We start from the raw sequence: 17922 nt of genomic DNA on the forward strand, positions 1-17922 counted from the left end.
ATGGTTCTGGAAGATACACTGGCATCTCCATTCACATGTGCCTTGATCCAGCACAGGAGATCCACATTGATAGGAAATGAACATCTGCTACCACATACATAACAAATTTAGTCCCTACTCTTGTTTCAAACCAGCAGTGGAATATGCTAGGCACCATTTTCAGAAAGGTGTCATGGTAGCTACTTTTTCTTCTTTGTATTCAGAGAAGGAATTGCATATTGTAACACCGCAGTGTCTCTGCTGTAGCAGTATAAAGCTGCTTCCTGCATATACTCACTGTCCTATATTTCCGTGTCAGTGAATGTGTGGGGAGGGTGGGGCATTCTTTTTCCAGTGCAAGCTGATACAGATGGTGGTCAGTATTGCTGTTAGATGTCCAAAGGATTTTGCTGCTGCAGCATCGAAAGAAAAAACCTTCCTCAACCGTAAGCTAATTGCTCCATGTACTGTACTGTATTCTATTATTGCTTGTTCCCCCATCTATCTCCTTACTCCATGTGGCAAGAGTGTCCACAGGACATTGAGTTTGTCAAGTCATAAATTCATACAAGTGTGAATACAGCAACATGACTTCACCACACCTAATTCTGGAAAGCTGAACCCTAGCTTTAATTATAGATTTTATAAAATCTTCTGACCTTCAGTGCAACCAGGCTTAATATCAATGATTCATATCCTGATGCACTGGAAGCAGAAGCTTCTACAATACAACTAAGCATACTTAAAAGAAGACATACTTTTTTTTGTCCAACAAGAATATTTCAGACTGTCCTTAAGCACCACAAAATACTGCTGGAGCTACTTTAAAACAAAAAGTGTAGTTATCTGGTTTGCCAACAAATTATGTACTAGTTCCCAACAATTCACTGTCAAAATAGGCTCTGACTAGACAGATTCAGTTTGTGGCATAGTTGAGGATTTCCTTACTATGTTATTTTTCATTCCTGCAACCCCTAATTTTACTCAATTTTTCTCCACATGCTCCCATTACCTTGCATTAAGAAAGCTTTTTCAAACACACAACCACACACAGTCTTACAATGTAGTGAGAAGAGACTTAAAATTTCAATTCTTAGCTTGTAACACCAGTTTTTGCATTTCCTTTGATTATAGGGAACACTGGTTTGTGCAAGCAAGTTATCAAACCAAGAGCCAACCATGGTTTGCCAATTAACACATTTTGAAATCTCCATGTAAACACAATACTACTATTTACTGGATATCCCTTGAATGTCTGAGAAGTTTACAGCTGAAGCGCATTTGAAATCATTAAGGAAACTATGGCTTGATGTAATGTCTGAATTGTGAAACCAGAGTGTGCAAACATCTGGCAAAGCAGAAACTATGGTATGCAGTGACTTAGAAAACCATGGTTTGCATTAATTATGGCTTAGCATGTCAGACATCACACCAAACCATGGTTAAGCTTCTTTAGTATGCATTCCTGGGCAGCTGTATGTGTCTTTGGAATCTCAGCACCAAGGTCATGAGGCCTCCATGCTGTGACTCCAGAGGTCAAGCCACCCCACTTACCTGCTTGCAACCTCTGTAAAAAAACTACACCAGCTGCCATTAAGAGAAGAAATGCATCTCAGAGAAGGGGGGGGGGCTTTGGAGGATGGGCAAGGGAGGAGGGTTAGGCCACCTCCAGATACCAGTTCTTCCTTCCTGCAGCCTCCCTGGCACTGTAACTAGACAGTTGAAAATGTGGTCAAGGGTGACAGGATTGCACCCTTAATAGTTTTAGCTTTCCTGATACCTTGTTTGCATGTGAGAGAAGTTAATACTGAAAATGCAAGCTAATTGGCTGGAAGTGATATTGGGCATGCAGTTAAAAGGGCTAGTTTTTCCCTAATCTAGGAATAAGGAGAGTTGCTATTCTGCAGCTGGTTTCTAAATCTCTCTCAATATACACTCTTATGGCAACAGCTGCTGGGGGAAAGGTGAACAATGATACAATCTTTGTTTTTAATTTGTTCACTAGCAAGAGAACATATTATTAGGTTGCTTAAAAACTACCCATTCCCACAAGAAACAGTGTAGGCATTTTGTTCATGGATTCTTTTCCACCTATCCTATAGCACACAGATTCAAAAAATTTTCTCTCTCTTTATTAGAAAAAAGATCACCATGTTTCTATATGCTTAAAATGTATTGGTTACAAGAAAAGAGAGTCCTCAAAAGGGTCCAGAAAGTTGCACATAGTTTTTGATGCAAGTTGGAGGCCAGTGGCCTGGTGACCTCTAGGAAATCTGCACGCAGGATACACACCTTCAGCTGGCTGTTGCGAGGGAAAATGATCACAAAATGACCTTTTCAACATAATTAGCAGGATACAGTCCAACCTGACCGGTCTGAAGCCGGCCTTTACACCAGCCTTGTTCATCCTCTTCACTGATCTTCATGAGCTCTTCCCCTAAAGGAAGAAAAACCCAGAATAAAGGAAATGTACTAAAAGTTCCCCAATTCTTTTCAGTGCCTCAGGTATTCACTATAGTGGGCAACTAGTGATTGTCAGGCCCTTAGCTTGGATTCATGCAAGTGAAAACAACCCAGAGGCAAAGAAGAGAAAAACAGTGTAAGAGCAAAAGAAGCAAAGGCTGAGGGGATTCCTCCACAAGTGATAATTTCAGACGTATGGTAGGGGAAAAGCCAATGCAGGCAGAGAAATGGAAGGTGTTTAGGAAACTGCTCTGCAAGTGATCCATTCAGACCTCTAGTGAGAATTATCTGCCCCTCCCACAGCAGCCTACTGGGCAGAGAGAAGGAGCAAGAAGATTAAGTGTGACAGAGACAGCAGGCCTCTGGCCTTGCCAACCACTGGCACGCATCCCCACAGATTACCTCCAAGGGAATATGGAGCTAGCAGAAAAAGCTTTCCCTCCATTGCATTATAGTGAAGGAAATCTCCCTTCTGCCTTCAAGAGATGCCAGCAAGTGAACCCCCTTAACATGTTTATTTGAAGTCAGGCCTACTAAAAAAAGCTTGTTTCCGAATTTGTGAATTTAGTCTCAAATGTTAGCCTCCATTCTTCATACAGGCCTAAGACAGTGACCTACTGGAATAAAGGCATTTTACAGAGAAGCATCTTAAGGCATTTAGGCATAGACAGCCAGGTGAAGTTTCCTTGATAATGTTGCCCTGTCCAGTGCTCATGACATCCTCAATTGACTGATGCTTCGGTCAACTGCCTGGTATACGGTGAGCCATGCAGAATTCAAGCACAGTGATTAGTGAAGTTAAAAACCACCTGAAAAAAGGTGTAACAATCCCAGAGAATGCACTGAAAAAACCAGGGGTACTTGCTCCATATTTGTATTCAAGAACATTTTCAATTTAATTCTAAAATTAAAGATAGTTCCTAATAACAGGGAAAAGTGCCTATCTTTTAGTTTGCCAGTGTGGGATAGCCGGTGTCACAGTGTGTTAACAATAATGGTTGCAAGTTAGAATGGAATTTATATGGAGAAAGTATGCAATTGTGTATCAATATTTAAAAAACAGGAGTGATCGAGATACTGTAAGCCTTTGAGCAAATGCTATGGAGCCTGCAGTGTTAATATTGATCAAACTGTTCTTTAACTAGTAGCCAATCTGATTAGCTAGTGCCATATACAGTAAGCTTTGACGCAAACTATGAGTTAAAAATTCAGTAACCCTTGCCTTCTTTTCTTTCCCTCTGAGAATAGTAGGGAAATACACAAGCAGGAAAATACAGGGTAGAAGAATTTTGCAATCTGATAGCCACTGGTTCACTGTAAATCTGCTATTACACTGGCAAACTAGGGAATATACAAATGGCACCCCAAAAGTAGCTTGGTTCCACTTCCCATCCCATCATCTCCTAACATTCATGCTACAATTTCCGATGGTATTCCAGTTGTATTATGTCGTTACAGGGACATCAAACCAAAATAAATTAGTACTACAAGCATTTAATAGTGACAACACAACAAGGTAGTTACAAGCTTCATGCAATCCCAGTGTTGTGTATGAATGATTTTAGTACCTGCAAAAAGAAAAGTTCAAATTTCTGCAAAATAAAATGTTATGAAAAGCATGAATGAAGCACGTCAAAGATCCAGATGGCCCCTATGCATGTGTGTTCTTTTGCTTTCCTCCAGTAGATTTAGAACGGCAGGCAAATTTCCTCTCTGAGTAGGATTAGATTACCAAAAATCACAAGGCAGGCACTTAATTAAGCATACTCTATTTTGATTAGTGACATGGCAAGGCAATCTGTAGCCACTGGCCACACATGAATTCAGAAACACTTTCAGCCTTTGCATTCCATTTTAGGGAGCTCTCAGGGGCCAGATGCCAGTGGTGGGCAGGGCTCAAAGTGCCTGCACATTTTAGTTTAAGGATCTTACTGCTGGTAACTAAGTGTTAGGATAGACAGTTTGATATTTTAGAAAGATACAGGAAACCACCAAATAGCAGGCTGGATTGGGCCACCCATGGGGCAAATCTGGCCATTGAACTTGCACTTTCTACCTCCTGTAAGCCTACCACTTCCATGCTAACAAACACTCAGCGATCTAGAGGAGCAGGAGTGTTTGGAGGCAACAGATGACTACCTCTTCATCCGATTACACACCTAGGGCACTCAGTTCTAAGGTTGGTCAGGCTCCTGATTAAGGTTTCTAGTTTCTTATTTCCATTTTAGACAGTACACTTTGCTTTGTATTTCTTATGTTTGGCTTACTTTCAGTACCAGGAGCCAGAATCCTGGTGCCCTGGCACTTGTATCACTGTTAGAAGGAACACCAGTGGTCAAGACATGGCCCAGCTGTGCATGGGATGCCTCAGCAATTGTAGCTCAAAGCAACTGCGAACCTCCTTCACAGATATTCCTCACAGCAATTCGTCCAAGCAAGTCCATGTCTTTTCCCATCACTCTAGAAATGCTTTGGAGTGGCATGTATTGCACAAATGTATTTTCCACAATTCCTTACAGTTCAGAGTGCGTCATTATCCCACTCCAGTTCCTTAGCATACTGTTGACTCCTTTTGTAAATGACTCCGTTACTGGAATGTTCTTTCAGAACTCTTTAAGTGCCTGGTGAGGAAAGCCCTGGGGCCATCCAGCTCTTGCTGGGAATCTGTCATTCATCAGCCACTAAACACAATGGCCAGCAAGTTAGAAGGTTAGTGCATTTGTACCTGCTTTAAAGCTCAGCTCATCAGCCTCTTGTCCTGTGTAATCATATAGTGCTCGCACCCGCACACCTGGTACCTTTATGTCTTCCTCATGCCCATTGACTTCCAGGCACTTCTTGGGAGTGTCCTCATCTGACCACTCTAAGATTTCTTCCTTCCCTCCACTATGCAAGGAATGGGGGGGAGGGAGAATGGGGAATGAAAGCAATTTAAAATTCAAGTTCACAACATTTGAGAAGGGGCTCTCCCCTCCACCACCTATCATGCATTTTTCTACTAATAGAACCATATAAGAAACAAGTGCAATAAAGATGAAAGACAGTAATATCCCACTTAAATCACCAGTAGCTTTGCTTGAAAAAGGTAAGAAAACTAGCAGAACTGACAGCTTTCAACTACTCCATCTTTCTGGTGATCTTGTTCAATTCTGAAGAATCACGTTAAAGTGTTCCAAGTGATGTCAGATAGAAGGGACAAGGTGGCCATGTCCATTGCAGAGGGGAAAAGGCAGAGTGTGGTATAGTGCTTATTTCCTTAAGTAGAAAGTACTAAGGAGGTATGGCAAAGGAAAAGCAAGAGGACAGAAAACCTAGAAAATCTTTGTTGTATACTAACTTCACACAGGCTGAAGCCCTCAGGGTGTCATAGAAGTGGTTGTTTTGTTCCTCTTGGTATGAGAACCTGTGGATTGGCAAATCAGCCCTTTAAACTGGGAAATGAAGATAAGATGGTGCCACAGTCCCCTTGCTCCAGGGATATTTGACTCTATTGTGTTAATTATTAGGGGCAAATTGCAGGAGATCAAAAACCCCTGTGCCCTTTTCCATTTTGTAATCTCCTGTCAACAGCAACCTTACTACTACATTCAGCAAGGTTTTGGATGCACAGCACTCTGCTATGAAGACTAGAAAATTAGTATGCACCAGCTTCAGGGTAGGGCTAACATGAATCCTTTGGGGAGAGTGGCCAGATGGCCAGGGTTTCTTTAGCTAGGGAAAAGAGAGTAAGAATCCAGGGCTGCAGGTATTCCAGTAAGAATTCTTTCCCAGTGTCAGCAACAGCAGCAACCCCGCTGTTAAGGGATACAGCAACAGAAGTAGATACACAGAAGCATGGAAGACAGGAGATGTATAGTACTAGCACTAGCTCCAGCTGGTCTAACGAGATCTACATGCCAGGTGGACACAGGCCTCTTTTCTATCAACTGGACCCAAGTAAAAAAATCTTGGCACACAGGAAGCCATATACTTAGAAATAAGTACCTCTGTGCGTGCAGTTAGCACAGGAATTTGTCCTCAGCACCAGAACTAAACTGATGGTTCTTCCATCATAAAATCATCCCTGGTTTCTATCCAAGCACTTCAGTGTTCTAATTTAGGATGACCTTTTACATCTCTTGTTGTTAAATAATTGGGAGTCAGTAAGCCTTACTGATATATTACAAAGCAGAGATCTACTAGCAGATTTCAACCTGTCTCTGTCTACTCATGTAGACTATTTAGTTTATTTCAACTTTACAAAGTTCTGGGTTCAGGTACAAATTGCACTTTACAAGGACATACAAAGAAGAACAAAGGTAGAATTTTTAAACTTTCTTCCTCCATTTTTGATGAGTTGGCCCCTTGTCAGGACCAACTGCCTAGCCTGCTCCAGAATTCTGTAAAATAAGCTGCAATGCTCACCTTTGCTTTGTTGGTGGAGGGGTCTGCTTTACACCATCACCTGCAGGTACAATGCTGGTCAAAGTCACATCTTCACCCGTTTTGCCACTTTTCTCCTTTTTGCTGATCGCCCGCTGTGTCTCCAGGGACCATTCCTGGAGGGAGAAAGATATCAATCTCTGGTTTCAAAAATATTTCTCAAGATTATTTGAGAACTTCAGGTTCCCACCACCATAGTACCAACTGTAAGCCACCAGAAAAGACAAGGGGAACTGAGCTGACGACATTGCGATTAAACGAAACAGTCAACTTGAGAGATGTCACTCAGGGCCAATCTAGAGGAGTGGGCAAAAGGCCATGTTTCACAATCAGGCTGTTATAACTACCAAACCCTTCTCCAATCTGTGCTTACCCCCCACCCTCATGTTATCTCTCCTGTCTGGCTCTGAAAGCAAGATAACAATTGTGTAAAAAGCATGGACAAACTTCAGCACCCTCTCCCCAAAAGCTGCCTTGAATGCCCCACTTCCTGCTTCAATAGAAATTTGAGTACAATCCATTTTTTTTCACTTGAGAGTTTGCTACAGGCACTTGGTTAGCCATGGTGGAGAGCCAGATGTTGGACTGGATAGGCTCTTTGTCTGAGCAGATGTGGTTATTCTTATATTGTGCCAGCGGCACACCCAGTCTGAATACCCGATGTGGAGATTAAATAGGCAGCAAATCGTCCAAGATTCTAGTGCATTAGCTCACTCATACCTTTCAAGAGACTGGCGCAAAGGGATCTTGCTGTCCTGATGCCTTCTGCTATGCTTACAGGTCCGCACTATTAGACTGAATTTTCCAAAAAAAAAAAAAATCTTTGGCTGCAGCCTGCTTGTATATTTGAGTCCTTAGCCCCATTTCTTTGTTTTTGCACCAAGCCCAGAAGAAAGTAGCTCCAAGTCCACAACTTTCTCAGCAAGAAGGACCTAAGCTACAGTTTGACTAGGCTGCACACATAATTTGGGAAGGGTCATCATTTACAAATATAACACATCCTTTGCATCTGAGTGATGCTAGTTTCAATCCATGATCTTCAGTTAAAAGGATCCAGAAGTAAATGATGGGAAAGACTTGTGCTTGAGTCCCTGGGTAGCCAATGTGGTTCGGGCCAGATGGACAAAAGGTCTGACCTGCCAACTCTCTAGTTTCCCATCATGCGATGTATATTAGCTTCCTGCCAGAGAGGAACAGCCTACCTCAAACTGTGGCCAGTTCATAGCCATGCCTGGTCCATGGGTATTGCGCCACCACTTCAGATCCTCTTGGTCATCTGCAGACATTATTCCCTGGTACAAATCCCGATAAAGTGCATGGAAGCTGCAGTTGGGGAGGGGGGACACAACATGCAATAAGCATAAGAAACACTATTGAAGAAATATACTGGTATGTGGTCATGGGACAGGTTTTTGTAACATGGAGACTTTCAAGAAAATTACTGGTGTTTTTCTTATCCCACAGCAGGTCATGAAGGGCTCAGGCTAACAGTTTTTCCACACATACCTGTCATTGGTAGACAGGTTGAGATGATTGTGCAGATCCAAGAACATCTCTTTGAAGAAGCACAGGCGTTTGCATTCTGCTTCCTGGCAGCCCTCAAAGACCTGCTCCATGTCCTCCATGTACCGAGGGTTGTAGCGGTTCAGCTCCTCCAGCATCTTCTCATATTGATCCTTGCACTGCAGGGAACAAAGTAAAATGATTGAGCAGTAGGCTTAGCTGCTTCCAGGTGCAAGGCATGAAGGAACCTGAATTCCTCAGGATGTAACATCCAAATCTACCTTTCATGTAGGAATCTCAGGGACTGAGACTAGACTCATGTTCAACAGGTATTTTCCTGTTGGTTACTCTACTAGCTTCACCACTTGAGAGAGAGTGTCGTGAGTTACATGTCCATCTTTCTCTCTCCTAGGTTGCCTTATGTATTGCCTCACTTTTTATGTCCCTGCCCAGTGTCTACAAATCTGATGGCACCACATGGTCCTCTGGTTTGTCTCAGGAGTTCTTGCAGCAGACTATTTAGAGCTGCAGCACCCACCCTCCGGATGTGATCAATTGTTGTTAGACAGGTGCCCCCAGTTTTGACTTAAGACCCATCTTTCACCCAGAATTGAGATGTGACTCAACAAGGTATAACTGGCAGTACAAAGTAGAATGCATCATTTTATTCCTACTTGTTATATTTTAGAGCCAATGATATTATTGCTTGTATAGCTTCATGGAAAGTGTTATATAAACATGCATAATGACTAAATCAATTCCCATTTAAGGGCTATCGTTGACTCTGTTGTTTCTGGTCCTTCATGACCTTACACACAGGCACTGAAGCACTGCTGCCACTCCACCCCCAGAATTTAGTCTGCTACAAAGAATCCCAAACCAAGTTGCCCCACTTTCCCAATAACAATGACTTAAAGCTCTCAGCTTAAGAAAAACTCAGTAGACTAGGCTCACCTTTACGATTACCTACCTTCTCTGCTTCTTGTGCACATTTCTCTACACGTTCCTGCAGTTTACGCATCTGCTCCTGTGACACAGCAGAATCTGCTTTGGCATGATTCTCTCGTGTCTGTGCAGTCTTCTCATCTTTCCGAGCATTGTGGTAATTCTTTTTTGAAGCTTCCACCTAGCACATATAGTATATGAAATAGTGTATAAAAAGTTCAGTGCTGTTCATCAAAAGCAAAGAGGTTTTCTTGTATTCAACAGAAGGTGGTAGGAAGGGTTTCCCAACTTTGCTATCTGCTTCACCACAGAGGGACCATAAACAGACAGGTACCGAGCCTAATGTGGTCAGCTTCAATATCAGATTCCATCTCAGCAACACCTCATCAGTGACCAGTGAAAGAAAAATAAAAATAATTTGGCTCCATCCAGTCCAGCATTCTGTTTCTGCAGTGGCCAAAACTGTTCACAGGAAATCCATGAGTGAACAACACTCCCACCCATGTTCCCCAGCAACTGATACATATAGGCATTCTGCCTCTGATCCTAGAAGCAGCATACAGCCATTTTGACTAGTAGCCATGCATGCATTTGTCCAATTCCCTTCCAAAGCTGTCTGGGTTGGTGGCCATCACAACATAGTAAATTCCATAGTTTAACTATGCGCTGTGGGGAGGGGGGGGACCTCTTTCTTGTCCTGAATCTCCCACTAACCAATTTTGTGGTATGACCCAAGTTCCAAAACTATGAGAGGAGAAACTTGTCTCACTAGCTACTTTTGCCACACCATGCATCATTCTGAATGCCTCTTCCATGTCTCTCTTCTTTTCTAAGCTACATGGTTCCAGATGTTGTAATCTTTCCTTATAAAGGTGTTACATCAACCCCTTGATTATTTTAGTTGTTCCTTTCTGCACTTTTTCCAACTCTGCAACATCCTCTTTAGGTGCAGTGACTAGAACTATACACAGTATTTGTGTGCTCACACCATATCTGTAAGAGACTGACTGAGCTCTTTGGAGACTGTCAAGCCAAAGAACAAAACCAATTAAGACATGACTTCTGAGACTGAGCACCCTCAGATCTTAGTTATTCTCTCTAACCCCCAGTCTCCTGGTTGTGTTTCTTACATCCTTCAACTTTTTCACCCAGGGCTTCTGGGCCTTGCGGAAGCCATCCTCTGCTTCCTTTGTCTCCTTGAAGCCACCAATCATCTGCTTATGGAAGGCTTCCTTTTGCCAGGTCTTAATCTTGTCTGAGTCTTCACCAGCTAGGTGGTTGCGTACTTCTAGGTGGATCTCACTAAGTTTGTCTGCTGCAGTCAGGAATGCATGCCAGGCTTTTTCCAGAGTGCCATACTGAGGACCTAGAGGAACAAACAAAGGTAGTACAGCAATGTAATGATGCCAAGAACAAAAGGAACTAGGTTCTAAAGCCAGCCTTCAAATGTCAGCCATGCCATGTATCCTAGAAGTCCTTGTAGCAGGAGAACAGATTTTGTGAGAGGAATGCATACTGACAATGGGGTTGCCTACATACAGATCATTCTCTAGGTTCATTATGGATAAATGCAACTAGTATGTGCTAATCAACTCCTGATGAGTCTCTTTACACAAAGACTTGTTTCATCCTTTTTCTTTAGAATTCAAGAAATAACCTTTCACCTGCTGAGGGATGCTAATCAAAATCCGTACGACAGTCTCTACGCTACTCCCAAATCATTGCTCACTCTTACCATCACATGCAGCTGTTCCGTCATGCTGTACAAGGTTGTTTTTTGTACATTCTGCAAGTCTGTCTGCCAACCAGACTCTGTGGGTTGCTGAAATCTTTCTACCTAAGTCAATAATTAGCACTTATTCATGGGTCAGTGGCTAGAAGACATTCATATGTAGTAGGCTTGGCTCCTCAGAATACATCCTACAGACTTTGTTAATGACAATCTCTCAAAACTAAAATCTTTCTTTAACTTTCCTTGCTTTAACAAAGCCACTTCTGGTTAGACAATATCAAGAAGATTCTTTCTTCAGCAATTACTGGAAAAATGATGCAGAGCATCTTTGTTTCTTGAACTATTTGTTTTAGCTGAAGGGGCAACACCACCAATGCACATTGCAAACAGGGTCTCCAGAACACCAAAAGAAGGATTTATACTGCCCTCCTCCCCTAAGGAGTCTGGATGTTCCATTCTGAGTGATGTGCCTCCTCTACCATACCCTTTTCCACAGCAGTCCTCCATTTGCGGGACCAGTCTGTCAGTTGCTGAGCATAGTTCTTCTCAATTTTGGCTCTTTCTTGAAAGCAGGAGACAAGGTCATTACACAGCCGGTTTCCATCATCCACCCGCTTCACTGTCCGCTTGTAGTTGCCAGGCTGAAATTAGACAACAGCGTCAGGCCTCCTTGCACTCATCTCAGATTATCTTACAACTCAGAAGTAATGCATGATGCTCCCACGCAGAACAAACAAGTTCTTTGAAGGTTTCTGAACTGCAGAATCATTCCCACCTAAATTACCAACAAGGGAAAGGGGAGCTGGAACTGTCATGTTGATACTGGTCAGACATTCCAGACCTTATATTATTATACAGTGCTAAAGATAATAGTACCATAAAAAGAAGTATCAGAGATCAGAACACCCCGGGCTTACTGACATCAGTATCCTACCCAACCCTACGGAAAGAAGCACTCTACCCTCCATCTATCTTTTTCTTACCTCCCAGAAACTGCCACTGGGAGCCTCCCCGCCAGTATCATCCTCTGATGACATCACTCTGGTTTCCTTGCAGCAAAGAATTTTTGCAGATTTTGGAACAGCTGGAAAGAAAAACAAGGAAGTGCACATGTACCAGGACACTGCAGTTCAGTTGATGTTGAAAGTAGGGCATTCTCCATCCTACACAGGTTAAGTATAATTTAGCAGTACTGATGGACAGCCAGAGAGAATGTGATAACTCAGTAGGTGAACCTTCTCCTTAAAGAAACAATCACCTGTGAGTACCATACATGTCTGAGGTGGTCTCCTACTTCATTTTAAGGATGCATCAAATACTTACAGGCCAGCTTTTTCTGGAGATGGAAGGAATTGGGTCAAGGAGCCAAGAAACCATGCCTCAACAAATGATACAGCTTGTTGTGATTTAAAGAAGTCACAATGGACCGCCATGATCTAGTCACTGAGTTTGGGTTCAGAAGTCATATAGCAACCCCCAACTGGCTCTATTAGGGACTAAATACTCAAAATACTCAACCCAGCATGTGCCACTGTAAATCATGAGTTAATCAACCATTTGTTACTGCGACAGGCGAACTGGGTCTTTGCCTTGATTTTATGGCATGGTAAAATATGAGAATGAAGAAATGTAGCTCTCCAGACCCTTTTCCACTGTTACCAAGATAGGAGAGCACATATGAAGTCCAGCATGCCCATATTTTATATCACCACTTCAAATAAAGTTTGTGCCAGAAAGAGTATTTCAGCTACGCAATATGAAGTCAGAAGGATTAAAGGGATCACAAATAATAAAAAACCAAGGCCCTCTGGAGACAAGCAGTTCCCTCTGATGCATTAAGAATGCCCCCTGTCCAACTGCTAGGTTGAAATAGCAGACAAGAAAGAGACAAGAATTGGCACACCAATAATAAGGAATTTAGACAAAGCTTCTATGCAGAATTGGGTATCTCCCAGTGATGCATTTTTCTTCCTTTTGGTGGTATTGTTCTGGTCCTTAGCATCACAGAGGATTCATCTCCTATAGGCAGTGATTATTAAATACAGAAAAATGAAAGTGACTTGAAGAAGGCTTTCTGTAGTCAGGGGAATTCCTTCTTCGTAGTCCCAGTGGCCTATTATGCCCATCACATTTGGCAGATCTACCCATCCAAACCATCCACCCTTCTTTCTAATGACACATGCTGCCAAGGAAAGAAATGACCTATCAAACTGTTTATCAAAGCAAAATGAAAATGCAGGCAGTTGGGGTTAGGCATCAGTTTTATCTTACCACCACCAGCTTTTTATTTTAGTCATACCTCTTCACCCCCAATACACACTCTCATAAATCTGGATTTGTGCTAATCCAGCAATTGCAACATGTGACAGTGGTCTTATCTCACATGGTTTAAGCAATATGCAGTTAATATGGCAAATGGAAATTCCTATGTAACCTCTTCAGCCTGTTTTGGTGACAGAGAGATTCCCTTGCTGCCTTTCTAGGGTACAGCTCATTAAAGACTAACTTATGGTTAATGACTGATAGGCATGTTTGACTACCATGCATTGCCTTTTGCACATTCCTGGCTATAAAAAGCTCCCACACACACCCTGGAAAGGTATCTGCGTGCTCCCATAGCAAGCAGAACTCTCACAACACAAAGAACCGCGGTTTCATGGTACTAAGTGGCAGAGTTTCATCCTCCCTTAAATCTCTTGCATTTTGGCAATGCTCAACACGTGTGTAAGTTCCAGAGAAACTCGGAAACAGACAAAGTGGCTGAGCCAATGCTATCTGCTACATCAGCCCTCTCTTCTTACGTGGGAAAGGGCTTTAAAAATGCATGGCCCTTCCTTTTTTAGGTCCTGAAAATTCTAACAGCTCTAGCTTACCTGGTCTCAAAGAACATAAACTCATCTACCAAGCAGGGCAGGGACTTACGTGCCTTCCCCCTCGCCCCTCCCGTGCTCTCTCAAGCGGATGGCTTTAACTACAGGCCAACATACCTAAATTCAAGACCGAGTAGCAGGGCTGCAGGCCAGTCTCCAGCAATTCTAGTCCCTGCTAAGGAGTCAGACAGCACTCTAGCCAACTCTAGCTGGTCTGACTCAAGCATAGCAACTGCATCCACCGGACAAGTAAGGCAGCCCTCATCTCGGAGTCTGCTTTCCCCTTGCTATGGAATCCAGGGAGGGGCACCCTCAATATAGCAGCAAGAGCAGCAATCCCTGCTTTCCAAAGTGCCACTCTCTTGTCTACTGGAGAGGTACCAAAAACCCAGTGTAAAAAGACACTACCCCAGAGTTTAGAAGCATGACGATATGTAGCTGAAACAAGTTTAGTCAGAACAGCTGAACAAAGCAGAAGTTTTTCACTGACCGGAAGGAGCCCACAGGAAAATAGATCTACAGTCAGGGTAGGTTTGGCACAGGGCCTTGCTCGCCCACCTGTCCCAATTAGTCTGTCTTAATTCTGCTGCTGCTGCCTTTTTTTTTTTTACTATTTTGAAATGCATATACTGCCTTAATACTGTCAGAAGCTAACAATAAACACAAGTGATCATAATTAAGTTAAAACAGCAGAGATTATAAATCATTCAGCAACAAAAATGCAGCTAATGTTTTTCAAAGGAAAAATTTAAGGAAAGTGTTCTCCTAGTGCCAGACAAACCTCCCTCAGAGGAATATTCTATGAAGAAGGCACCAGTGGCAAAAAGGCCCTCTTCCTGTTTGCCACCAGCCAGATTCAGAAGGTAGGGGCACCAGGAGGAAAACCTAGGAACATTTTGATCCAAGGATCACAAAAACCTATCCTACAAGGGAGCAGAGGTCTCTGCCTGTCTCGAAAGAAATCTGGGTTAGGGGTTTCTGCAATTTTAACATCATGCCTCCTTAGTGTAAGACAGCAAGTAGCTTTCTTTTTTCTTAGATGTTAGGAAATAGTTTATCCAACTGAATTGCCCCAGTGATATTCTAAACTTCCACAAGCAAAATATTGCTGATTGATGCACAACACCATGTGGGGATGCTGATAAGGGGAACACTTAAGCCACCAACCACAACCAATCAGCAGCAGAACTGCATAGTCCTCCTAAGCTGAAGTGCGGATAGCCCATGGAATAATGACTGATGGTTGCTTTCACAGGGTTACCCTTTGGAATGCGTTACTCCTAGTGTTTAATGTGCCAGATGCCTTTTTGTTTGTACCTTTCCAAGTTTTAATATACATATATGGAAAAGATGGACTCTGCGGCGGTAGAGCCAATTCCTCAGACTATACTAATTCTGTCTCTTCAACCCTCTGGCCTTGTCATCTACTAGTCTGCTTCTGATTCACACAGCCTTTTAAACTCACAAACTTACAGATCTAAGACACAAGACCACCCTAATGCAGCAAAGTTACTCCAAACATAGTTCTGAACCTCCAATTCAAGATGAATTCTGTTATTTAAGATTTTGACAAGCATGTTCTTGGATTCTTTACAAATCCTAATTTATAGACTTAATCTGGGAATGTAGTATAAGAGAGAAGTATAGGATACACCAAATTGTAGAGGTGAGATGAATTTCCCATGTACTGTTTTATTTTAATGAGCTTTGTGTCTGTAAGGTGCTTTGAGTGCATTTTTTGTGAAAAGGTGAAGGACAAATCCAATCTCTCAATCTGTTAATAAATACTTGAAGGGGCTAGCCCATAGCATTTAGGTATGTGTATTTACTATCACTGTGTTCACACACCATCCAGGCAATTATCCATCTCTAAAAATTCACTGAAAACAGAGCCTCTCCCAGTGCACCACCCTTCAATACTTCCGCTCAAGTGCCCAGGCACTATGTGGGTACATTAGAGAGGTATATCCATTGGAAATCTCTCTGTCAGTAAGAGTAATTGGCTTCGCCAAGGAGAGCACCAGCAGCAACAGCATAGAACAAAATTCCCCCAGAGTCACCTTCGATCTAGAGTAGATGTATATGGCTGTTCAGGAATGCCAACCAAGAAACAAAACTGAGCTGATGTTAAGGAGTTAAAACTTTTAATTACCTGATATTACAGCTAAACACATAGCATGTAAGTACAGGCATCACTTAGACTTCAGAAGCCAGTGTGGAGTAGCAATGCAAGGGCTGGACTAGGACTGCTGGAAATCCAGGTTCAGGTCCTCACCCAGCAGCAAAACTCACTGTGTAATTTTGAGCCTATCAGTCTTAGTCTGTCCATCCTCATAGGGTTGTTTTGAGGAGAAAATAGAGAGGAGGAGAGTCACATGTGATACTTTGGGATCCTTGGCAAATAAATAAAACAAATGCAATTCATGTCTGAGTATTTCCAAAATGAGATGATGTGGTCCAGTCTAAAACAATTCTACTTATATTATCCAGGGTGCAATCCTAAGCATATTTAAACCAGAAAGGGAAGAAATAATCTAGAACCTCACAACATTCCCCAGCCAGCCATACTGGGGAATACTGGGTGTTGTGAACATTTTTTTTCCTGCTTAAACTTGCATAGGATTGCGCCAGCAGCAACTACATTCATCCACAACATGCAGCGTATGCAGGCATAGTACCACTAATACTGGAGGCTGCACGTAGTCATTAAGACCAGTACCCACTGGTAGCCTTGTCCTCCATACATACAATCCCCTTTTAAAATGGTCCAAATTGGTGGCCATCAATACTTCCTGTGGTGGTGAATTCCATGGTTTAACTACACACTGGCTGAGTTCAGACAATATAACAACCCACTGTGGTTTTTCTCATTGTTGTTCCGTCATGCTGTTGGTACCCATTTGTGGTATTTTACCATGGGAAGTTTGGTCTTTAGACACCATATTAAGAAACACTGTTTTTTTCCTATGCTTTCTATGTACCACCAGGGTTTGTAAAAAAATCCAAAAGCCATGGTAACCTCCCAGGGTTGATTGTCATGTTGTATGAAAGCAGTGGCTGTGTGAGGAGGCACTCCCTTTTATCTGCCCTGAATCTCCAACTAAGTACTCACCTTCTACCCAGAGTATCCCAAATTTATTTTCTGGCTCACAGCAGTACTGCAGAGTGTTCTTAAAGAAGAGCTAGATAATCTAGCATTCCACACAGTAATTTTTGTTGCTGTAATGAACAGCAGGAAGTAAGATCTATGCAAGCTTGTATGATGAGTGTTTCTTCATTTTCCAGGGGGCACTCCCTTGGAAAAGTCATCTGATTGAGAAAGGACTGAGGAACCGGTACTTCCCAGCCTCTCCCTTGGAATCTAGGTGTGTATGAACTGTCTAATTCAATTTTAGAAAAGGCACAGCTTCCCCAACCCCCATAGATAACACATCAATTGCATTTCTATCCAGCCTATACTAGGAATACTGTAGTAGTGGATTTCCTGTCTTAGCAGAGGGTTGCAACAGATGACCTTTGAGGCCCTAGTAATTCTAATTATTGAGGTATCAGATTTCTTTCCATCTCTTCCCACTGTTGGTCAAGCATAATTATCTGTGAAGCATCAGCAAACATTCCATAGCTAGAAGAATAAACACCACCATTTATTATTCCAAAGAATAAATTGCACAAGAATCGGTGATATTACAACTCCTCAACCTGCAAATCTCTAATGGCATCATTTCCCATCATTTATAACATCCGTACTTGCGCTTCAATATTTCTTAGATGCCACCAGAGGTCATGGTATTTTCTAACTTTGACATCTATCATTTATATAGCCTCATTTCCGCATGAATGAATGGTATTATTTCACTACTTTCAAAACCCTTTGCCATTTGTGTTGTGTAAATTTCTGATCTCAACTGAAGTTGCCTACAAAGCTTGCCTACAAAAGCTGAATCATGCACTTTGTCCAAGATCCCTTCCTGCTCAGAAAACATAGCCCATCTTATGTATATGTTATGG

At 42.3% G+C, this 17922-nt stretch overlaps 1 protein-coding gene across 7 annotated transcripts in view; it reads right to left on the reverse strand.

The window, feature by feature from the left end:
* Positions 1 to 2089: 2089 nt before the first annotated feature.
* The window catches only part of PACSIN3 (protein kinase C and casein kinase substrate in neurons 3), a 29036-nt gene continuing 13203 nt past the window's right edge, over positions 2090 to 17922 (reverse strand). For 3 of the 7 annotated variants that reach the window (XM_044436910.1, XM_044436912.1, XM_044436914.1), the window contains exons 2-11: positions 12028 to 12128; positions 11529 to 11685; positions 10443 to 10678; positions 9338 to 9493; positions 8371 to 8546; positions 8067 to 8187; positions 6847 to 6980; positions 5780 to 5845; positions 5168 to 5328; positions 2090 to 2416 (exon numbers count right to left, since the gene is read on the reverse strand). In XM_044436910.1, coding sequence (XP_044292845.1) covers positions 2301 to 2416; positions 5168 to 5328; positions 5780 to 5845; positions 6847 to 6980; positions 8067 to 8187; positions 8371 to 8546; positions 9338 to 9493; positions 10443 to 10678; positions 11529 to 11685; positions 12028 to 12081 — 1377 coding nt within the window. In that variant the 5' untranslated portion in view covers positions 12082 to 12128 and the 3' untranslated portion in view covers positions 2090 to 2300. Of the gene's footprint in view, positions 2417 to 5167; positions 5329 to 5779; positions 5846 to 6846; positions 6981 to 8066; positions 8188 to 8370; positions 8547 to 9337; positions 9494 to 10442; positions 10679 to 11528; positions 11686 to 12027; positions 12129 to 14031; positions 14153 to 17922 lie in introns of those variants that run through there. The other 4 variants (XM_044436913.1, XM_044436916.1, XM_044436917.1 and 1 more) reach the window with 4 other exon arrangements.

Source organism: Varanus komodoensis, unplaced genomic scaffold, assembly GCF_004798865.1.
Source record: "Varanus komodoensis strain SLA01 unplaced genomic scaffold, ASM479886v1 scaffold3, whole genome shotgun sequence".
Taxonomy (NCBI): domain Eukaryota; kingdom Metazoa; phylum Chordata; class Lepidosauria; order Squamata; family Varanidae; genus Varanus; species Varanus komodoensis.